The sequence below is a fragment of the Mercenaria mercenaria genome, chromosome 3, assembly GCF_021730395.1.
Source record: "Mercenaria mercenaria strain notata chromosome 3, MADL_Memer_1, whole genome shotgun sequence".
Taxonomy (NCBI): Eukaryota; Metazoa; Mollusca; class Bivalvia; order Venerida; family Veneridae; genus Mercenaria; species Mercenaria mercenaria.
In genome coordinates, this window is record NC_069363.1 from 77,163,799 (window position 1) to 77,188,486 (window position 24,688).

At 36.3% G+C, this 24,688-nt stretch overlaps 3 protein-coding genes across 7 annotated transcripts; 1 reads left to right on the forward strand and 2 right to left on the reverse strand.

Moving 5' to 3' along the window:
• The first annotated feature begins 2,661 nt into the window (after window positions 1-2,661).
• On the forward strand, window positions 2,662-14,634 carry LOC123524313 (N-sulphoglucosamine sulphohydrolase-like). 5 transcript variants are annotated; one of them, XM_053538982.1, is made up of 8 exons: window positions 2,662-2,737; window positions 3,493-3,583; window positions 4,278-4,410; window positions 6,426-6,559; window positions 7,329-7,485; window positions 8,397-8,641; window positions 9,041-9,216; window positions 9,926-14,634. In XM_053538982.1, the coding sequence occupies exons 2-8, from the start codon at window positions 3,511-3,513 to the stop codon at window positions 10,541-10,543; spliced, it is 1,536 nt and encodes a 511-aa protein (XP_053394957.1). In that variant the 5' UTR covers window positions 2,662-2,737; window positions 3,493-3,510; the 3' UTR covers window positions 10,544-14,634. The 5 variants fall into 5 exon arrangements, with proteins under 5 accessions (XP_053394957.1, XP_053394956.1, XP_053394955.1 ...); XM_053538981.1 differs by lacking the exon at window positions 6,426-6,559 and adding an exon at window positions 6,600-6,733 and having other exon boundaries at window positions 2,663-2,737; XM_053538980.1 differs by lacking the exon at window positions 6,426-6,559 and adding an exon at window positions 6,245-6,378 and having other exon boundaries at window positions 2,665-2,737.
• Window positions 14,635-15,276: 642 nt separating this feature from the next.
• LOC123524315 (uncharacterized) lies at window positions 15,277-23,350 on the reverse strand. Its single transcript, XM_045302412.2, has 2 exons — window positions 23,005-23,350; window positions 15,277-17,720 (listed from the first exon to the last, which is right to left on the reverse strand). Exon 2 carries the CDS (start codon window positions 17,589-17,591, stop codon window positions 15,936-15,938), a length of 1,656 nt encoding a protein of 551 aa, XP_045158347.2. The 5' UTR covers window positions 17,592-17,720; window positions 23,005-23,350; the 3' UTR covers window positions 15,277-15,935.
• On the reverse strand, window positions 21,100-23,011 carry LOC128555721 (uncharacterized). The gene has a single exon (XM_053538979.1). The coding sequence runs from the start codon at window positions 22,873-22,875 to the stop codon at window positions 21,247-21,249; it is 1,629 nt and encodes a 542-aa protein (XP_053394954.1). The 5' UTR covers window positions 22,876-23,011; the 3' UTR covers window positions 21,100-21,246.
• Window positions 23,351-24,688: the final 1,338 nt, after the last annotated feature.

Sequence of the window (24,688 nt, forward strand, 5' to 3'; positions counted from 1 at the left end):
CTATTTTGTGTATCAAATTTCAGTAGCTTGAGTAATGCTGTTTAGAGTTTTCTACACATTTCATAGACTAATTATAGGTAAGAGTATTTTTGTATATAAAGACTTCCTATAATGTACAAAATCACTTTGAAATGTCTTTTTATTGCAATAGCAAATGGAGGCATTTTCTAAATATAAAAAAATTTGATATAAATTTGGGGGTGCGCAGCTTTAATATATATTTCTTGCAAGTAATGTTATATGTAATTTCCATCACTGGGTAAAAGGGCATTTTTGTTTTTAAATTTTAACACATATATGTATGTTAAAATACCAAATACTTGGTAATGTAATACATTTTGTTTGATAATATCACATTCATTATAAACTCATTTTGAAAAAAAAATGCACCAGAGAAATAAATTCATTTTCTTAGGGTATATATGAGCCGCACCACGAGAAAACTAACATAGTGTGTTTGCGACCAGCATGGATCCAGACCAGCCTGCGCATCCGCGCAGTCTGGTCAGGATCCATGCTGTTCGCTTTCAAAGCTTATTGCAATTATAGAAACCGTTAGCGAACAGCATGGATCCTGACCAGACTGCACAGAGTGGTCTGGATCCATGCTGGTCGCAAATGCACTATGTTGGTTTCTCATGGTGTGGCTCATATTTCGTTTCTTGTCAGTCACTAATCATAATGTTTAAAATGTTTTGTGCACAGTGCCAATATTTTTGTAATCTGTATGTATGTAAATAAATAAAGATTTTAAATTTCTGTTGATTATACACTACAAAAATAGATGCTAAGGAGTACAGAATTTATGCTAAGTACATTTGACTGATTATAATAGTGAATTCGAATTATTAGCTTGACTATTCGAAGAATAGGGGAGCTATCCTACTCGCCCCGACGTCGGCGTGAGCGTTAGCATCACACAAATGTTAAAGTTTGCGTACCACCCAAATATTTTCAAAGTCCATTGAGATATTGCTTTCATATTTTGCATACTTGTTTACTATCGTGACCCAAGTCTGTAAAAAGGAGGAGGCAACTCTGTTAAGCATTTTGACTGAATTATGGCCCCTTTTCGACTTAGAATAAATGTTAAAGTTTGTGTACCACCCCAAATATTTTCAAAGTCCATTGAGATATTGCTTTCATATTTTGCATACTTGTTTACCGTCATGAACCCAGTCTGCAAAAAGGAGGAGGCAACTCTATCAAGCATTTTGACTGAATTATGGCCCCTTTTTGACTTAGAATATGCTTATTGTAATGTTAAAGTTTTACTCATTGCTTATATTATACTATCAAGCACTGAGAATAGTCGAGCGCGCTGTCCACTGACAGCTCTTGTTTTTCTTTTTTTTCACAAAACATGTATAGTAACAGAATAATACTGCAGTTTACAGAGACTAAATTTACTTTTTCACGCACATCAGAATGAAAATGTATTGTGTATGAGGCTTGATGTATTCTTTTAAATATAGAAATGTATTTGAGAATAATCAATCAAAGCTGATCATGTACCATATCTTTATCTGAATTCTTATTTATATGTTGTTTTCCTGTTTATTTATGTGTCTTGTGTTTCATTATTTTGTGCTAGTATATTTTGTTGCAAAACATTTTTCTGTTTTCTAATCAAATGTCAGATATTTTGATTTTCTGCGAATAAAAATATTGATTTTTAACAGTTTTTCTTCTTGATACTTCATTATACGGATCGTGTGTTCTTCAGTTCGAACCTGTTCTACCTGACGTTTTGATAGAATATACGTTGTGCCTGAAATCATTCGTCCTCCACTTCTGTGTAGAAGTTGGCAGTTATTTTAAAAGAACATGTTAGTTATGGTAAGGTTAACCGTGCTACAGCCTTCCCCTTACCCAAGGCCTCTCCTCTTGCAAGGACTCGGTCGTCTGCTGCTAAGCTGACCTAATTTGTCTCTTCTTCTTTTTTTTGTTAGAGGAGACGGCTTCTGAACGTGTCATATACTAACATTACATTAAATGTAGGGGAAAATTTCCCATGCATTGGACAGACTAGTAGTTCACTTACAGCAAATCAACGCCATCACTTGGAGGCAAACTCCTAAGAAAATATAATTTCTGGAAATTTGATAGTTTATAAGTGTCTAGTGACACCGGTGTCTCTCCACATGGATTGTCACAAAAGGAAATCGCGTTTAATGAACTGAAAAACAACGTACTCTGCACACGTGCTTATGCTCGAACATTGTGTTTCTTTTTATTTTAGGAAAAAGAACTAGTTACATTTTAATGCAATAGTTTCTAATATTTACAAATTCATTCTTCTCTATTACATAACTTCGCGTCTTTATTGACCATGATTAATGCTTCAATTTCTAGCGACATTTCAAATCCGATTGCAGACTAAGGAACAAACTGTAAGCATGTTGTAACATAATCCTGTGCATGTGATAATTACATCATTTGTACAGGGTTAACCCTCAAGTCCTGTTCAAGACAGCCTACAGCAGTAGGCCTACATATTGCAACAAATCTCGCCATATAATTTGGCTAAACCCCAGATTTACGCTCTCGATTTATGATTCGCTAAAGTTCCTACGTCCCATGGCTACCGCATGGGCTACACCCGTTCTTTGTAAACCGAAAGTAGAGATAGATTTGGAGCGCTTTTGTAATGTTCCTTTGTTGTCACAGCTAGTAACTGTATCGATTTTTGTGTCATATGAATTTACAGTCGGGGGAGATTTTCTTCTTTATGTAGGTCATGTAGAAGCTTTTCTCTATTTATTTTGTCTATAAATTTCACTTTTCTGAATGCTTTGGCTTTGTTAGTTACATAAGTACAATTCAAAAATAAATGTATGACTTTGACTGTTTCACTGCATTTTACACTTGTTCCGCATGAATTGTTTCGACCACTGACCAGAAGTACCCGGTTACATTAGAAGTGGTCACCGCTTTCATTTTTCAGTTCAATAAATTCTATTCAATTCAAGTAACTATATATAGCGTATGCAGTGGAGTACCTGTGTATAGTTTCTCTCTATAAGTTCGCCTTGTGAATTCATATAAGGTCTCATGAACTGGTACTGTAACTCAAGGGGTGATTTATTTGATATACATAAAGTCTTGTAAACTGTTTACCATTGATTACCATTTCTCTGAGGCATCTCCGCCACGCCTCGGACGAATGATAATTAAAAAAAACCACAACAAGTCATATAATAAAATTTACCACACTCTGCTCTTCCAGACTTTCCTGCAAAGAGTTTCGCAACATCTGAACATTTCGATGTAAGCGCAACAACAGCAAGAAACAAAACAACAGGAAAAAGAACTTATCCGTAATAATTTGGACCCGCTTGACATGAAACCAAAGTTCAACAACTTCAGCTTTTAAGCCTTACAGATGTATTTGCTGATAGTTTAATATAGCTAAGTAAACCTTATAGCCAGCAGTTTAATAGTTATCTTTTGTATCGCAAAACAAGTAATTATAGTATCCAACCATTGTAGGTCGGAAGTAATACGAAGATGATGATAAAGACGTGGTTGATGTTATGTTTTGCCGGATTAATACAGGCGAAAAATGTTCTTATACTTTTGGGTAAGTTCGTTTTTTCTAGTTCGTTTTAAGCTAGTTTTTGATTGTCTGATGGAGGCTGTTTGAGTTATGCTCCCAGTCCACATTTTCTGCAAACACCTTTTACAGCTGTATCTCATGAGCAGGTGTGGTGGCGATACCGGCAGTGTTCGAACCTCTGACCCACTGGGAGGTCGGGGCCGATATTTTCATCACAACATTTTACTTTGGCTGTTAAAGGAAATTTAATTAGTTTTGCCTCCATTCTGCCTAAGGCTTTTTTTATCGTGTATGTTATTGTGTTAGTTTGTAAGTTTATATCTGTCTATATATATAGGAAAACTTGAAGCGTATAGGTCAAGTCTATAAGTGCGCTTCCGGAGAAATATACATGTAATAATAATATAATTTTAATATAAGAAGCGTTTCGGTCGAGACCTTAGTGTTTTGTAAACCTCATTATCCGTCACACTAATGTTATCAAAATTGTGATTTTAAGTTCTGTAACATGTATATCCATTCATTGTATAATTTGTAATTTGGGCGATTATTTTTTTGTGTCTAGCTTAAAAAAGTTATTTGAATCACTCTGATGTAAACTTTTGGGCAAAAGTAAAAAAAGCTCTCCGCGATGAACGGCGGCGGTGATCCAGTGGTAATTGCTTGAACCCGTGACTAAAAGTTTGATTATAGTTGAACATCTTCTAACTGCCTTCAGGTGACGATGTTGGGTTTCAGTTTGGTGCGTATGGAAACACAAAAATCAAGTCCCCGAATGTAGATGCTCTGGCTAAACGCAGCCTGTTGTTTAAGAATGGTTTCACCTCCGTCAGTAGCTGTTCTCCAAGCAGGTAAGATCATTACAATAAACCCGAGTTTTTGGCGAGGTCTGTTGGTAGGGTGTGATTTTTTGATACTTTGCAGAATTTAGCCTTTCATTCTCAAGCTCACAGCCAGTGACAGAGTAGGCTACATACTAGTATCATAACATGGTTCATATCTATACTTAGTTTTATACGACCGGTCTATATTCAACGCATGTTTGCGTGACTAAAGTAAAAACTTTCAAAATAAATCTGCAAAAAATTAGTTCTGATATTATCTGATAAAAGTTTGTCAGTATTATATGCCTACGACCATGTCGTATTTCTCAAATACGACATGCATTTCACTAAAATATACGAAACCCTGTACTCAACCCCCGTCGGATACAGAATATATAATAATATTCAATAAGAAATGACGTAACAGTGACGTCTGGACGTACCATGCGTCAAATAGTTCGCCGTTTCAAACGAGTTTTCAGTCTCGTTTATCTAAACTTTAGTCATTTTTAGCTATTATAAATCTAAACAGTCAGGGTTGTAACTGTTTCAAGTTATCGCAGTTTATAATCCATTTGAGTTATTGCTTATACTTTCATAATTTGTTTCAGCTATCATAAAATATTACAAAGCCCTCCTGTGCCAGTTCCTTATTTTGAATGAGACTAATGCAATTATTTCCAGAATCCTTGAACTTTTATCTTTCCAGCTATGCAGTAATTTTTTTTACGCAAGGCTGATAAAGGTTTACGCAAAAGTTTTAAAGCTATAAAACTCATAACATCCCATTATGCTTATCAAGTCATGATCAGACTAAAAGAGAATTAGATTAACCACACTCTGCTACTAATTCCACTTTAAAGGTCACTTTGTGACAACAACAAAAATACTTTTTTTGAATAACTTACCTGAGTTAACTATATTTTATAACTAATACAGGTTATAAAATGCTCGAAAAAGTAACTGAAATAGGTTACATAACCTAAAACAGTTACATCCCAGACTGTTAAAAATAGGTATATGTATATGATAAAAGGGTCATTCAAACACTCACGTTGATCTGCAATGATGCATTCGGCTCTCGTGTATTTCGTCAGGCCGGATCACACTCGGCAGATAAAGGTACTGTTATGATAACCCTATTATACAGAATTATTGAACGGGTTTGCCGGTCAATAGGCAAATAGAACACGGAAGCAGCTGTTGCAGGTTAAAGCTGCTCGCTTGCAGTTGGGGTGATTTTTTTTCAAAATCATCGTTTCCACCAAGTCTTGCACTGAAAAAGGCTAAAGCAAGTGAAAATAAGACGTAAAGATTGGTAAAAAATGCAGGAAGTGTCTTAATTTTCTCTATTATTTCAACAGCTTTTACAGACAGTTTCACTCAATGTTTTAGTATTTTTTCAGGATATCATGTTGCAAAATCATGTCAGTAAGTTTGCACAACCATATAGCATCTAGTCACTTTCAAAGTATCCACAATTTATCGATTTTAAGGGACATCAGAGCTAAAAATAGATAAAACATTTAAAGGACTTCCTCTCATGAACCATTTGATGAATCTTCACCAAGCTTGTTCTATAGCATCTATGACTGCCGGTAGGGGCCGCGGGACCTTAAAATAGAAAAACCTTTAAACAGCTTCTTCTCATGAACCGCTTGGCGGATCTTTCACCAAACTTGATCAGAAGCAAGGTCGAAAGGCTGCAGTCCTTAGGTGAGCGACTTAGCTCCCAGTTGTCGTTTCCGAAACGAAATGTCTTCCGTTAAACAGAGATACATATACTTTGTTTCTTCTAGAAGTTATACCCGTTGTTAGAAAGGCACACACATGTACTTGTAATGGCATGTTAATGTTGCAGATCGGTTGTACTGTCGGGTTTACCCGTGCACCAGAATGGTATGTACGGACTGCACCACTCGTTCCAACATTTCCAATCGTTCGATGACGTCCGAAGCCTTCCGGTGATTCTTGACAAACACAATATTCGGACAGGTTCGTGCATACCCACTTTACACGAATTTTAAACACGCTTATTACAGGTCAGTGGTTTTATCAGGATTACCCGTGCACCAGAATGGAATGTACGGACTGCGTCATAAATACCAACACTATGAGTCCTTCGACGAAGTCAGAAGTCTTCCGAATATTCTGAGACAGCATAATATCCGTACAGGTCTGTTAGATAGAAAAAAGTACTTTATTGCTTATTGCAGGTCGGTGGTTATGTCTGGGTTACCCGTGCATCAGAACGGGATGTATGGATTGCACGGCGGTTTCATGCATTTCCAGTCATTTAATGGCGTTCGAAGTTTACCAATGATTCTGAATCAGCACAACATAAGGACAGGTTTATAAATGCGCACTCCTGTAGATGTTGTAATGCTTGCTTCGCTTCGTTGCCATGGCTTGCACGCCGCCTTTTCCATCTGTTTTCAACAGTTTTTAAGTTTGCTAACTTGATGAAAAGGATTCACAAGATTTCTTGTGAATGTTTACTTTACTTTTTATTGGCTTGTTGCTTAACAAGCCAATAAAAAATAACATGGTGAACATGAAATTTTACTCGATATTTTTTTATTCTTTTACACAGGCTCCTGCTTTTGCATGTTTTGCTTATTGTACTTAATTTTACATAAAACCTGTATGTCTCCTTGTCTCATATTCGGAACAGCATTCAGTCAAAATATATTAGATCTTTAGTCTTTAATTTGCATCATATCACATTTACTTGACCATAATAATAATTTTCCCAAAAATACCCTTGCATGCTCTAGTTCTAGTCTTTTTCATTTAAAAAACTACTTGATTTTTCTTATTCTTGTATGGTTAAAATTTCAGTTTTATTCCTTGTCTTTCTTTAATCGCAATCTTTCAGTATTTCTGTTTCCGAATTCTTATTTTATTTGTTACTTGCAATACAATGGCCGAACTTCCGTTTTCAGGAATTGTGGGGAAAAAGCACGTAGGACCAGACACTGTTTACAAGTTTGACTATGAGGTTACAGAGGAACACTACAATCTCAATCAAGTCGGTCGTAATATTACATGCATGAAAGAGTACATCAGGAAGTTTCTGCAGGACTCCAAAAATGATTCAAGGTAAGAGCTTTTTGTAGCTTTAGATAAACTTTTGAAAACTAAATAGAGATTAATAGATGTAATGACACTCGGTCAGAAACATGGCAATTTTTTTTCAAGTATTTGTACCTTACGGTCATAGCCTCATAGATAAATGTATATACATTGCAAATGTTCCTTTAGGGCCCGACATAGAAAGCACATATCTACAGATTGTGGACAATGGGCGAGGTGTATGCCCGCTGTGACAATGTAATAGAAGACATTGTGTCTGAAATCATTCTGAGTCAAGTGGAGAAGTTGGCAATTACTTGCAAAGATCTTATTAATACTGGTACAGAATCCAGGAACACTGGTTAGTTTAACCGCTGGTCGTAAATTTAAAATAACTTAAATAATGTTGAAAAACGGCGCGAAACCCAAAACAAAACACATTAACATTAAAACTTCAGGCTCTCATAGTCCTAAAATGTCACAAAATGTTGAGAGTTTCTTCATTATTGCCGGACATAAGATAAGATTAGATCTGCATTATGTTGATCTGCATACACGCTTGGTATTTTGTATTTTGCCCGGGACAACAACCTCAGCGGAAACGCTTTACGGAGTTTGGATGTCAATTTAATGTATAGTCTTCCCTTTTATTGCTTATTTTAGTATAAACTTTTCAGTGTAATTTCGTATGCGATGAAACCAATAATTAAGGTCGAAACTCACACCGTGTCTGTAGACTTTAATTTCAGTTTTCACAAATTTTTTAAGTGAACCGATCGGCCTGTAGAATGGGATATGTTTTAAATGTCTCGATGATGTGTCTTTTGCAATAGTAAATTTACACGTGACTATTGCTTTACTATGTGTACTTTACTTCATTTATACTTAATAGTGGTTGCCTGCTTTTGAAAGTCTTGCCTGTTTTTGCTCCATTGTAGACCTTTCCTCCTATATATTGGAATTCACGACATTCATCGGTGTTACCCTTATATTGGTGGAAAATTGGGGAACTTCTGTGATAAATTTGGGGACGGCATGACTCCGGGCACGGGTTATATCAAAGACTGGAAGCCAATTGTATATAAACCGGAAGATGTAGAGGTGCCTTATTTTCTCCCAGATACCCCCGCGACCAGGGAGGATCTAGCCGCAATGTATAAAACCTACAGTCGCTTTGATCAAGGTGTGTATCGTGTGTGCACTTTTGGATAAATAGTATATAATATCTAGCTTGTATATCTTAATGTAAAGATATCGAAGGAAGTTCCAACTTTTATTTCTTAATAGAGCAAACGTGAATTGTGCAAATGTAAATAGTGCATTCTGACTGTTTGCTTGCTTGAATGCCACAACATTGGTGCAGTTGTCAGAGGTTCTACCAAATACCTATATTTAATTAAAGTATACTAATTTTGTGCAGTGTAATATATCCTTACATGACGTTTTTTTACAGAGATTTAAAACGACTGATGTATCTTCTTACTTAAACTTTTTTATGTATGTGCACCATGGGTTTCGATGACTACTATTTATTGTTATTATGCGTACAAAATGTGATACCTTCTAAATCTTATCTGTTCAGGTGTCGGTCTGTTTATGAAAGAGCTGGAGGACGCCGGTTTTGCAGACGACACTTTGGTGATATTTACATCCGACAATGGCATTCCATTCCCTTTCGCGAAAACAAACCTGTATGATCCGGGACAAGGCGAGCCATTTATGGTATCTTCACCTTATCATAAGGAAACTTGGGGAAAGGTAAGATTTACCCACGGCTTTAGATGATTTTTTAAAATATTTTGTTGGGTTTAACGTCGCACCATATGGCGACTTTCCAGTTTTGATGGTGGAGGAAGACCCGAGGTGCATTATTTCATCAAGAGTGGGTACCTTGGTAGAACCATGGATGGCTTCCCCTCAAGAAGAATTCAACGCCCCGAGTGGGGCTTGAACCCATATCGGTGAGGGGCAAGTGATTTGAAGTCAGCGACCTTTACCACTCGGCAAAAGAGGCCCCGGCTTGCGATTAATACATGAATTAATAGATTTTTAAATGGTACTTGATATTGCATTTGTATAGGTTATCACAATATCCTAATATTTTAAACCACTGCTTTGTTGCCAGGAATTGCAGCAGCACTTGCAATGAAGTATGTGACAATTAGGCTAGATTATATTTTTTGATAGTATCACTGTTCTTGGAAATTTTTACTTTATGCCAAACTAATCTCAAAATAGATTTTAAAATGAAGGTTTATGGTATCTATATCTTTGTCCAGTGAACTTCCACTGTAAGGTTTTGTTTAGTTTGTGTCCGATTTATGGCAGTGCACTTCTTACAAATTACTTGCACATAAAACTAACATAAATAGCTACACCAGGGCTATTTCGTTCGTTACATTTTCAGTGTGCAAAAATAGCCCAGCTAATATGAAATAAATTTTAAAACACTACTTCTAATTTCCAGAAAACAGACGCTATGGCAAGCACTATGGACATTGTGCCAACAGTTCTTGACTGGTTTGATATTAAATATCCGAAGTACAAGATGAATAGTAAACAGGTGTCTCTCACTGGCAAGTCCGTGCTAAATGCACTTAAACCGCACGTTCCACCCGGTCCTTTCGATCGCGTCTTCTCAAGTCACGTTTTCCACGAGATTACAATGTATTATCCAATGAGAGTCATCCGAACGAAGGACACAAAACTTATCCACAATCTCAACTTCCGGGCGCCATACGGATTAGCCACAGACTTGTACCAAAACCCGACGTTTCTGGATATTTTGAACAGAACTGAATCCGGGCAACCAACCAAATGGTTTACTACGCTTCAAAAGTATTACTATCGCGACGAATGGCAGCTCTTTAACCTGACCTCTGACCCACACGAACAGAAGAACTTGGCGGGTTCAGCGGAGTACAAGAATGTCTTTAAAAGTTTGAAAAAGACTTTAAATCAGTGGCTTTTGGACACGAACGACCCATGGAGATGCTTGCCGGATGAAGAACTTGAGGAAAACGGTGTCTGTTATCCCATGGACAATCGTAAATTTTCAGACATGCAAGTCAATGTCTTGCGCTAATTTCTCAATTGATTACTAGTAATAGAGATAAATCCACCCTTCTACAACGAAATTTTAGTTCAACCGAGTGACACCGACGTGTCAACGATGCCGTTAATTTTTGAAACAGACAGTTTTATTTCAGGTTTTAAGTTCGGGAAAAATCAACATAAATAGTTTTGAGTTAACATAAATAAATGTTCATTATTTAAAAAATGGTCATAATTGGCGGTTCTGTTCTTTTACATCGTCGTTGTGGCAACGTTAAATGTCGCAACGCCGCTAAATGTCGCAACCACCGTTAAATGTCGCAAGGTTGACGTTAAATGTCGCAACCACCGCTAAATGTCGCAAAATCGTCTGCCGCTAAATGTCGCACCTTTAACGTTAAATGTCGCGAAAATTTGCCCACCGTTATATGTCGCAACACCAACGCTAAATGTCGCACAGCAAAATAAGGTAAGTTAAACAGTCTTTACAACTTAGAGATAAGACTGGGTAATGCATGCTTGATTTGGGAAGGGCTGAATTGACCTTTCACTCTAATCTGCTCGTTTGCTTTTCAGTGGTTCAGCATCATACATACGTTATATATTTCATATCTAAAGGTGTGAGCACTAACGTAGTACTAGCCACAGTATTCTAGATTTATTTCAGGTCTGAACTATATAATTCTATGGATGTCTGTTTAGCTCACGAGGCTCCGTATTGTCGCGCGTTGTATCGCATGTCTTTAGTCGACCTGAATTTCGTTACACAACAGGCCGGGGGCCAGAAATTGTTGATGGAGGAGTGGTGGGGGGGGGGGGAGAGAAGGAGGGCACCAGTTTAAAACAAAAGCGTCCCCGGCGACGTGCGGTAGGTACGGGGTTCCTCTGTCCGTATTTGTGGGAAAATTTTTTATATACAGGTATGAAATGTTGGCCTGTGGTGCATTTTTGTCTATTTTCAGGTACGTACTAGAGGGGCACTCCCCTTGTTTTAGGTGGTTAGGGTCTTTTCCCATTGACAATTTTGATATACAAGTATGGAATGCTGGACTTTAATTGCATTTTTTGTTCAAAATTTCGAGGGCTCAGGGTCTCTCCCCGGGAAAAACAGGTATAAAATGGGTGCCTCTGGTGCATTTTTACTTAATTTTACGGTACCTCTACAACGGCCACCCGGTCCCGTCCCAAAGTCAAGGTCCTCCTATTAACTGCTGTAAGCATTTTAGGCCACCCCCGCCTCACACCTCACCCCGGGTTCCTCCCAAACAAGAGTTTTCCACGAATGGTGGCCACCCGTGCCGGATCGGGGACGACCCCCTCTACAACGGCCACCCTGTCTGATCCAAAAGTCAAGGTCTGGGGCGGAGCTGGGGGTGCCCAAATTGAAAATGTGAAAATTTCCCAAAACGGCCTCGGACCAAGTTTGAGACCCGCTCAGGAGTAAACAAGAGTTTTCCCGGGGTAGCCGCTATGCTGCCCCCCATAAACCGTCACCCTCTACAACGGCCACCCGGTCCCGTCCCGTAGGGTCCTCCTGTTAACTGCTGTAAGCATTTTAGGCCACCCCGCCTCACTCCTCACCCCGGGTTCCTCCTAAACAAGAGTTTTCCCCGAATGGCGGCCACCCGTGCCGGGTGGGGGACAACCCTCTCTACAACGGCCAGTACTGGAGGGGTACTCCCCCCCGTTTAAAAGGGAATTTTGAAATATAAGTATAAAATGTTCGCCTCTGGGGCGTTTTGGTTCTACATTTTGAGAAAATATTATTTCCAAAAAAGTTGGGTGCAACTTTGATGAGTATAAGTTACTAGTAAGCCAACAAGGGTGGGGTTTGGGGTGGGGGGAATCGGCTCGGGCAACAATCCAGGCCTGTTATACAACTGGATGTTCAACTCCGCGACACGAAGACTTTGTGTTGTACCAGCTGTAGAAAACGAAGATTTTCTATTAATCAGCCATGGGTTCTTTATCTTTTGTTTGGAGGTTTACATCTAAAGTCATAAGGTAACTATCAAACTTCAATGGCGGAGAAAGATCCTATGTGGCCCTCTGTACATTCTTTCAGGTAAAGTGGGAATTTTGATATTATTTTACTTTTAGTCTCTTAAAATTGTTTGGTTTAGTCTCATTCCCCTCATTATCCTACTTTTCCGCCTACCCACACATAACACCCTCTCTCTCAAAAATGTAAATACTTATATTTTCTATTAATTGTCTTGGTGATATGTGTTTGTGTCTTAGATTTCTGTGTCGTTATTCACCCCGTTCCCCACCCATACCCAACCCCCACAAACATACAACACTATTACCAAATCGTATTTAGTTAGAAGAAACCTCAGAATATTTCTGTCCTAAAACACTGGCCTATTACAAAATAATTTCACAAATATTTTTCTTGCGCGACTGTTCAAGCAAGGTGTGGAACTTAGGTGGCGATCTAGGGCCAACAAGGCCCTCTTGTTGCTATACGTAACAGCACTTATCATTAAGATAATTATTTGTATTACATAAACCTGTTAACTTTTCTTCCCTCAAAAAAGTAAATATACAAAAGGAATTGATAATCAGTGTCAAATAGGAAGAGCGACATTTAGCGTTGGTATTGTGACATATAACGGTGGGCAAATTTTTGCGACATTTTACGTTAAAGGTGCGACATTTAGCGGCAGACGATTTTGCGACATTTAGCGGTGGTTGCGACATTTGACGTCAACCTTGCGACATTTAACGGTGGTTGCGACATTTAGCGGCGTTGCGACATTTAACGTTGCCACAGTCGTAAGATGTCGTATTTTACAAATAATATCTGGACTAAAAATTCGAATTATTTACATAGATAGTATTTACATACGATATTGTATATACATGTACATATTTATATTGGTTATTGCATGTACAAATGTGGAAAAATGTCATTTTTGACCATTGTACATATAATTTGCATTTACGAATACACAATTTTGTTGTAATTTCTGGAGATTATTATAACCTCAGCTCTTCTGTGATCCTTTTGACAACGGTAGAGCATTTGTTTTCACCAAAGATTAGGATAAATAGGTCTTTTGATATATCATGATATTCATTGTTTACCTTTATATTTGTTTACTTTTTTACTCATTTTCAAGAATGCTCAGCTTATAAGCACAGTACCTGTAAGTATTATTTTCACTCACTCTATAAAAAAGTTGTTGATCGACGGCTTTTGAAATTTAGAACTGCGGCCACAAATATGTTTTGACGTTTTTTTTGCCATGTTTTCTTACAATTTACGACAAGTATTCCATAGATACATGTAGCAAACGCATTTACAAATACAAAACAAATAACACTATAATAATGGTATTTTTACAACAGTCTAGTTTTTGACAATTCCAGCGAGACTAACAATTTTAACGGGACTTTTCACATTTATAAGAGGGATTACAAAAACTTGTTTTGAGAGTGTTTCTTTTTTTCCCATGTATTTTGTGTTCGAATCTCTATTTTGTTTGTTTGATATGTACATGTATGTTTTTTTGTTTTTTTTTAAAAGTGGAAGGAAACCGGCATTATGATAGTTTTCTTCAATTTCTGCGACCAAACTAGGTGCTAAATGTTGTTAAAAATTGATTTTAGATCGATAGGGCATTTGTTTGTACCAAAGGTTAGAATTATATACATGTATCTTCTGATATATTGCTATTTCTACTCAACGATATTCAGTGCTTAACTTACTAATTCTACTCATTTTCAATCATACTCTGCTTACACAGCTTACATTTTCATTAACGAAGCAAATGACTTTTACAGCAACCGTATGCTTCGAAATAGTATGAAATTATTTAATTTCGTGGGTATAAAATTTCAGGCTCATTTCGTGTAGATATGAATTCGTTGACTTTATTTCACGCATAGACATAACTTCAGCGAAATCAGCGAAAGTTAGTACCCCACGAATATTAGTTATTTTGCAGTATTCGTTGAGACGGACAATTTTAGAAAGTATATACATAGACACATACATGTATATACGGCCAATAAGGATACCTTGTAACTTGTGATGAGATTGCTTCTTTTGTTATTTCATTCTGTGTTCTGTTTATTAATATGTATATGTTTTTGAAATAAAATGGGGAAAACTGGCGTTTTGACATTTGACTTCCGTTTCTTCAACCAGATTTAGACACCATATACTCGCATGAGTATGTACGTCATAACACGTTTATCTAAATTCTCGTACGTATGGAAGTGGTTGTTGAACCCTACTTGAATTTATTTCATAATGGAAGTTTTTTTTCTCATACTTTTCAAGCATTTAGTAATGGAACAGACGCTTCAGCAAAAGCTCTTAAAAGCAGGTTTCAGTTCATTTTCTTATGGGAAAGCTTCAGAGTCTTTGTCTTTTTATAGTTAAAATAAAACATAAGGCCAATTCTGGCAGTAGGCAGTCTTTATTTAACTGCTAGTAAGTTTTATTGCATGTACATGTACATCTATGTAGCAATATGAAGCGAACACCGCCAAATATAATAAATTTGTGCAATATCATTGAAAACTAAAAGAAAAATAATTAAGTTGGACAGATTTCCCATTGTGTAATTGTCCATCATTTCAAGCCAGGCAGGCGTGGAATATCTGAAGTAACTTTTTGATAAGTGTTGGCTTTCACTGATTCTTGTTGCAACATGGAAGTCCCGCCATAGATAGTTTCTACTTTATTAACACAATGCTAACACTGATAAACATATCTGTTCCTTTAACAATGTATTTGCAAACATAATATTGGAATGCAACAAGTAGTGTAGCACATGGGGACTGGGTGATTTCACGTGACTTTTTACCGATATGCGATTGGCTTATCGCATTTATGGAACGCCGTTTCTGCAATATAGCCGGCACTCTATATGATATATAGAGCAATGTTTGTGACCTAAAGTCTTCATTCATTATTTCATATAATTTATTCAAACTTTCAGCTATGATCAGTATTGATACCTAGTTGTGCATAAGGATTTTAATTTCCTGGATTATGGTCCTGTGTTGCCTTGTTCTATACTTAGTATGTCAACGAAGTCCAGGAGAAGGCATGACTCAAATTTGTGATCGCTCTAGTGTAGTATTTCAATAGTCAAGGAATGTGACCAGTTGAGCCAAAAGTTATTTTTGCTCAAAACAATAACTTTCAGAATTTAGAAAAACATATTTCATAGATATACTTGTAAATCATGTATAATGGGGTAATATTTCCTACATTTAAGCGTAATTGTATAATTTAAAAAAACACACACACAAGCACGTTATTCCCCAATAAGTTACTTTTTTAGGCTGAGTGGTCACACATACATCCATAACAATTTCTGGTCTATATAACTTCTGGCCGCAAGAAATCTTTTAACTTGTTTTTATATCTAGATTTAAACAGCCTCGCACATCATACGAATCTTCTAAAAGGCCTCGACTTTTTGTATTCCATCAGAGGTGGTAGTTAACATCTGTTCAACATTTTCCGACTTTATATTGTCCACCGATTTCCAGTATTCCTGAACAAATACATGCCATCTTTTAACATTTTCTTCCGTGTATTTCGACAATTCATTTGCTATTTTAGCTATCATATCGTCAGCTGTTTCTGCAGAGTCTGAATCGTTTCCAATCTCTTCAGCAATGTCCATTAAAAGAGCAAATTTCAGCTTTGAAAATTCTTCTTGAACTTTGTTCACGATTGGCTTCTTTAACATAGAACAATAGTGTCCCATAATTGCCAATTTTGAAGCATGAAAGCGATCTTTAATTTCATTGTCGTCTGCAGTTTGTTGCTCCAGCAATTTTAAGACTGGCAGAAAACTTTCTTCATGCGGATGTAGTATGATTCCAAAATATTTGGTAGTTCGTCTGATTTTCTCCATGACCGGAAACGGGTTGCAGACGAGTTCTGATAAAGTTTCCGATACTTCCTGTAGAGTTGATGCAGGTATGTGGCTAACGATGTTGTTTTCTGGAATTATATAATGGCGAACGACTCCATTTTTCAGGTTTTTAGCTAATTTTGACAAAACTTCAAGAGCGTAATAACCCACTTGATCATATGACCAAGCAGATGAAGATTCTTCTTCGCATAACCAGAACATTTGCGTCTTTAAACAGTATGACGACACTTTATCGATGTTTTGTAAAGCTGTTTTGAATAACATTTTAGCAATGATATAACTTCCTTTCTGTGCATATGTTAAGCTTCGAGCTAATACTTTCTCCACTGGTGCGAAAGAATACCGCCATTCTTCTGTAGGGTTAGGACTAAGTTGGTGGGGTACAGCAACCACATAACATTCGGTGGATTTCATATTTTCTTTTGTTTCATGGCTTGGCCAATCACTTTCACTCGACTTCGTTTCTTGTCGTTTGAACCATTCTAATGCGACAATCGGCCATGACTGACATTTGATTGACAACACCACATCTGTCTCTATTCCTGTCTGTGTAATATTTCCAGGGTGAGTCTGAATCTTTGTACATGCAATTGCTGGACCATGAATATATGTCTTTATCTCAACAGTATCAGGTTTGTCGGAGAAACCTACAATAACGTCGGCATAGGGAACATTCGTTTCTCCAACTTGAACACCATCGTGAAATATATCCACTTTCCCCGAACAGTCCGGATTAAAACGCATTCCAACAAATTTACCAGTTGCCTTCGACCTTAACCTACAGTAACCCGGATGACTGGCTTCACACATTTCCAGTATATTCACTTCTTCACTTTCGTTCGATGTTGAATCACTTTCGGATATATTTTTTGCTCGATATTGTTTTAATACTGGCATAGTGTCATAATCCGACGTGGCACAGAATGCGTCTCCACCATCAATTTCCGTGACGGTGACGGATAAACCTTCATTTTGACTTCCAATAAACAGTACGTCACTTAACTCTGGCGGTAGCCGTTTCCGTTCTATGATTTTCATTTTCGTTTGCTCCAAGTAAAGCCGCAGTTTGTACGATCTTCTAACAATTGGCAATGGAAGAAGGTGCTTTAACATAAACAGAGAAACTTCCATTTTAAGATCCGGCACCCTGAGCGATTTCACGAATTCTGCCATCCTAACAAACTGTTTCAATATTCAATTCAATGATTTCGTTTACTAAAGTATCAGTTTTAACTCCTGTCAACCCAGTTTTAACTCCTGTCAAACACGTGTGTCCTTGACAATGTATTATTACAAGTCATTCTGAAATGTAGTAAAGGCATAAGTAGTTTAAATACTCCAATATAAATGAAATCCAGTCAACCGATGCATTTATTGACGTTTAAATATGTATATGCATAATATTCTTACTGGTTGAAATATTTTTACACCACACAGAATGGAAAACCGTACTTTCGTACGGCCGGACAAGTCAAGCACTTCATGCCTCCTGTGTCTTTGATAACTACATTTCATTGCCATTTATTGTAATACTATAAGTTATTTCAAATTGTGTATGAAATATATAAGATATACAGTGTCTGATGAATTTTGAACTTTTAAATTAATTATATTGAAGTCAGTGGAAGAACTATGGACATGCTAAAATGGCTCAAAGAAGTATAAAATACATTTATTTTTATAGCTCTTTGAATGGCTCTAATTTGTAGTGTACATTTATTTTCAATATGACAGTTATGAGGAAAATTAGTTCATAACTATAAGATTTATGAATGAATTTTATACAAGAGGCTCACAATTACCACAATGAAATTTAAGCAGCTGGGAAAGTGTCAGTGTTACGCGACACAGTATTATGTTATATAGTCAAACCAAGGAAGACAGGTGGTTGCTTAAGTAAAACACAAAAGTTCAATTTAAGTAAGCAATTTGGTTGCTTAAGTTAAGACAAGTGGCTGCTTAAAACACTGGAATAATTAATCACGATACAGAGATATAAAAAAAAAGGAATTCGCTCCGTACCCAGAATTTCAAAAGGGTTATACAGTCGTAAAAAATATGATTAATAATTATTAATGCTGACTCAAACCGTATCTTTACCTTAATTTTGATTTTTATCCGCATGGTGTGTTTATGAACTTTTTAACAAATTGATTTCTTATGTTGCTCGAGTGTAAGATGTAAAACATGGTAATTTTTTTTCATTATAGCTTAAAAAAGTAGAGGAATCATTTTACAGAAATAAGTAAATACGGAGGACGGAGGTAGGATGTTTTGGCCAAAAAAAATTTTACTTCCATAATATGCAAAATAAGATCTGGATATTAATATGTTATAGTATAATTGATCATTTTTTAATAAAAATAATTGTGAATAAATTAATCTTCATACTTCATTTGATTTGTTGTAAATGGCAAATATTTTCACATACATATACACAATGTATATATATATGTATACATATAAAAGATTATAAAGAGATAAAAATAAAATACCATGAGTATATTTTATTATCAGTTTAATTTATTCACTTACACCATAACAAAGAGCTATAAAAATAAATGTTTTTTTTATACTTCTTTGACTATAAGATTCTTTACAATAATCGCCAGACCATATTTTGCATGATATGGAACCATAATTTATTTTTGGCCAAAACGTTCTACCCCCCAAAAATGCCTGGCCAAAACATCCTAGGCCGAAACGTCCGGGCCAAAACGTCCGCAGTTCCAATATGTATCGAGAAATGTAATAAATCCGCCATTTAGTTTTATGTTTCCATGGAAACAAAATGGCAACAATTTTATCAAATATGTAAATGATCATAACTTTCTTCATCTTTTAGCCGATTTTGAAAATTCTTTCACTTCTTTAAATGATTTAAGAAATCATAGCATATGGAATTAACATAAGAACATCGTTGCATTTCCCTTTAATTTTAATGCATGATCCAGGATTGGGGTAATCAAATACAGTAATTGTAATCACCTGTAATTTATTACTCAAATACAAGTATTCAAATGTATTTGATTACACACCTCAATCTGATTACATGTAATGTAATTTAACCCATTACAGTGAATTTTCTGCCTGTAATTATGATTACTTTTGATTACTCTCTGATTACTGGAGGAATAGTATGACAACAGGGTATAAATATATAAATTTACAATGTAAATGATTATCTAATATGCTTGCTTCACTTCATCTAGAGAATATTCCTAATAAGTTCAATGTATTCAAAAGCATTTCAGTTCATTATTATCCCGAAACAATTGAGAGATATGATAAATGCAATTTGTCATCTTATTAGTCTTAACTTATTAAAGGTCAATTACCCACTGTGTCACCTACATTATGTACAGTGAGGTTCAGGTATTGTGCACAGGTGAGAAAATATGACATTTAGCAGTTAATTAATATACCAACAATTTACATCATGCCCCTGGGTATTGCAAACATGACATGCCTGAATTGAAATCAAAATGTAATTATTAGATTAAGGCTAATTTATACTTCAAAATGCACTGTCAGAGATTTTGTGAGCAGTCCCTTCTCTGCAACCAACCATTCCTTTCAACACTTTACTGAAAGATGTCATAGTGGGTGCTGAATTACTTCATTTTATCCAAGAGTTGGTCTGGGCACAGAAAGGCCAAAATGTAAAACGTGCCCATCCATAAATTCTGTGGGAGCATTGTTGATATCTAACTTTTCAACCTATCTGAAGATAAGTTTTTACACAGCTTTTACTAAAGGTAATTGATTTTATATAAAAAATACCTGGAAGCATAAATTCCGAATATATTAGAGAATGAAAATTATGTTTTTAGTTTGTTTGCCTCAGCTTTCAATAAAGGTTAAATAAATGCAATAAATTTCAAAAGTTAATGATGATTAGTGCAATAAAAGCCTACAGTGGGAGACAGTGCCAAAAATGAAGTTTCTCGATTCCCAGACTTACGAATCATTAATTGCATTGTCAAATTTGTAAAAGTTAAACCCCATATATTCAGTTACTGCCTATATACCTAACATTGCCTATAGTATATTTCTGTCGTCCAAACAAATGGTAATATTAAAAGTAATCAAATGTAATCATGATTACTAGAGTGCTAGGAATGTAATGTAATCAATTACTGATGCAAATGTAGAGTAATCAAATGTAATTGTAATTAGAAAATACCAAAGTAATTGTAATGTAATCAATTACTGACACATGTAATCAGCCCCAAGCCTGAATGCATCCATATTTTTATAATTGAAATGTAATGAAACTTTGTACATTTTGCACAAATACAAATATGGTTAATCTATGTGCGTGTGATTTTTCGATAAAACACCCTTTCTAGTTTTTCCTATATGATCAGAATCTTAGAACTTTCCGAACACACCTCGTATATAAGAATGACAATTTCACACAATAAATTAAAATCAATATCTTATCAAACATATATCCACTAGAATTAGACTTTTTTTCAAAAATGAATTTGTCTCCCTTCACAATTCTTTCCTAGTTCAACGGTTTATTGTAAGACAAACATAGACTCTCGAATACGGGTTTTCTAGCTTCTTCTGGAACATAAACTTTTAGACTGAAGCAGAAGAAACGCTTTGCTGATTTGATCGTCTTAACTTTCGTGAAAAATGGTTGCTCCGAAACGCACATATTCAGTTTTTAATAAGTAGACTTTGCAATTATTCTATTCTCCTTGTTACAGTGCCTTTTCTGTGTATGGAAAGATAACAAAACAAAGTTTCTTATTTATATATACGCTAAAAACAATGATGTCAATAGTTCATGTATTTTCGTATACCATGTAGTATTTTAAAAGGCTTCTACTTTAAGTATTCCATCATAAGTGTTAGTTAACATCTGTTCAACATTTTCCGACTTTATGTTGTCCACTGATTTCCAGTACTCTTCTACATACGCATACCACCTTTTAACATTTTCCTCTGAGTAATTCGATAGCTCATTGGCTATTCTAGCTATCATATCGTCAACTGTTTCTGCAGAGTCTGAATCATTCCCAGTGTCTTCAGCAATGTCCATTAAAAGAGCAAATTTCAGTTTTGAGAATTCTTCTTGAACTATGTTCACGATTGGCTTCTTTAACATGGAACAATAGTGTTCCATAATTGCCAATTTTGAAGCATGAAAACGACGCTTAATTCCGCTATCGTCTGCAATTTGTTGTTCCAGCAATTCCGAGAGTGGCAGAAAACTTTCTTCCGGCGGATGTAGTATGATTCCGAAATATTTGGTAGTTCGTCTGATTTTCTCCAAGACCGGGAACGGGTTGCAGACGAGTTCTAACAAAGTTTTCGATGCTTCCTGTAGAGTTGATGCAGGTATGTGGCTAATTATGTTGTTTTCTGGAATTATATAATTACGAAGGACTCCAATCTTCAAGTTCTCAGCTAATTTTGACAGGACTTCAAGAGCGTAATAACCCACTTGATCATATGACCAAGCAGATGAAGATTCTTCTTCGCACAACCAGAACATCTGCGTTTTTAAACAGTACGATGACACTTTATCGATGTTTTGTAAAGCTGTTTTGAACAACATTTTAGCAATGATATAACTTCCTCTCTGTGCAAATGTAAAGCTCCGAGCGAGTATTTTCTCAACTGGTGCGAAAGAATAACGCCATTCTTCATTTGGATTTGGACTAAGTGTGTGGGGTACAGCAACAACGAAACATCCGGTTGATTTCACCTTTTCTATTGTTTCGCGGTTTGGCCAATCACTCGTCTTCGATTCTAGTCGTTTGATCCATTCGGCTGCAACAAGCGGCCATGACTGACATTTGATAGACAGGACTACATCAACCTCTTGTCCAGTGCGGGTTATATTACCCGGATGTACCTGAATCTTTGTGCATGATATCGCTGGACCGTGCACATACTTTTTTATTTCAATAGTATCTGGCTTTTCAAAGAAACCAGGAATTACTTCTGTATAAGGAACGTTCATTTTTGCTATCTTTACTCCATCATGATATATGTTTACATCCCCTGAACAATCTTCATTAAAACGCATTCCAACAAATTTGCCAGTTATTGTCGATTTAAGTCTGCAGTAACCTGGATGACTTGCGTCGTAGATTTCCAAGAAATGTACTTCTTTATTCTCGTCTGCTTTAAAATCTTCATCTGCTAGATCCCGATCCCTTGCTTGGTAGTGTTTCAAAATCGGCATAGTGTCATAATCCGACATAGCGTAAATTGCATCACCGCCATCCACCGATGTGACAGTCACAGATAAGCCCTCGTACTGGCTGCCGATAAACTGCACGTCGCTCACTTCTGGCGGCATAGGTTTATCCTGCTTGTACTTGATCTGTGTAAGTTCCGTGTATAACCTCAGTTTGTACGATCTCCTTACAACCGGCAATGGAAGAAGATATTTTAACATAAACAGCGAAACTTTTCTTTTAAGATCCGACATCACTAATCTTTCCACTATACTTCTTTATGTGTCAGTTTAAATATAGCTCTCGTTAACCCTGTACAGTGCGTTTTTTTTCCCAATATATTAACTTATTCTGTAATTCTTAAATATACATGTATAATATACCATTTCTCTTCGCTAGATAGGTGAAAAGGTCGCCGTAGATGTACATGTAGTATTTATTTACGCTCCAATATAAAAATCCAGTCAAGCGATGCGTTCACTGACATAAGTATGTACGCACACTACTTTCGCTTTCGTGTCTCGCAGTTCTACAAACGTGTTGTTTTATGTGCAAATCAATGCTGAATGTATATAGTTCCGCTCCGCAGCAACAGCTATTATTGAAATATTGAACGGTGCGCAGTGCGCATAGAAACAGAAAACGAACAGCAAGTACCTATTTGATATAGGTAGTTTATAACAAAATGTAGGTACATCACGTTAAAATGTCACAAAGTAAAGTTTAAGAACAATATACACTATATTATCCATCAGAAAGTCCCGAGTTCATTTTTCCTTTCACCGTGTTTATCTCACACAACTTATGTAATGTCTTTCTGTCACTAAAAATGGTATTTTACTATATATATATATATATATATATATATATATATATGTATGTTTCTAATGTTGTTTGTCTCGGGCTAAGAAAATCAGCCATTGACATTTCCTATTTTTCTAAAAGATATAATCAAAGGTGTGATAATTAAACCTGACACCTTAATGACCACTTTGAGAAACCGTCATACACCTTATCACATTGAGATCTGCCAAAAACCTGTCATAAAGGCGACAAGTCTTTTTTCTTAATTTTTATTTCATCATTTATTTTTTGCCAAAACTGAAAAAATGATAGTGAAACCAAAGAAAGTTGAAAAATCAAATCCAAACATAAAGTCACATGTTACTTTCTGTCACCGAACATATATTTAGAATAACTGATTTTATAAAATAGATGATTTCACATAAAAGATATATATATGTGTTTAAACCTAAATAATATACTCAGCCAACAAAAAAAAAAAAAAAAAAAAAAAAAAAAAAAAAAGAAAGTACCCACTTTCACTTCTTAATATCTCTTTTGATATTATGTTAACACAAATATAAGTAATAAACAATGTAAATGGTAATTGTTGGAGTTCCTAAGTTTTATCAGTAGTAAACCATGCCCTTCGGCTAAAGACCTAATTTAGTGGTTTTGCACGTGCGCCTCGTGCAGCACATGTCGATTCTGATGGTAGTCTCTGACTGAACCGATTGTGACCGAAAATAAGTCACAATTGAATAAAAAATATCAAGTCAAACAAAAATGCCAAGACTGAATAATGATCAACGACACCAAGCTATCGGGATGCTAAATGCAGGTACGTCAGTAAATGCTGTATCCCGGCTGTTTGGTTCCACTCGAAAGACGACTGATCATTTGCGGAGACGATTCCGTTTCATGGGAAACGTCCGCAACCGTCCCCGCTGGACGTGAGAGAGTTTACCGCCGTCGGGGAGAGCGTTATGCCGATGCGTGCGTCATTGAGAGGTACCGTTTTAGAGGCGGTTCAGTCTTAGTTTGGGGTGGGATAATGAGTGGTAACAAGACTCGTTTAATCGTGATTAACTGAAACATCAATGCCCAGACTTATATCAACGATGTTCTTGCAGCAGAGGTTCTTCCTTTCATTCAGCACCATGGTCCGAATGTCGCCCGATAACGCCCAGCCTCATACAGCTGCAGCAACTCGACGGTTTTTGGCGGCTAATAACGTCAATGTGTTACACTGACCTGCGAATAGTCTCGACTTGAACCCTATAG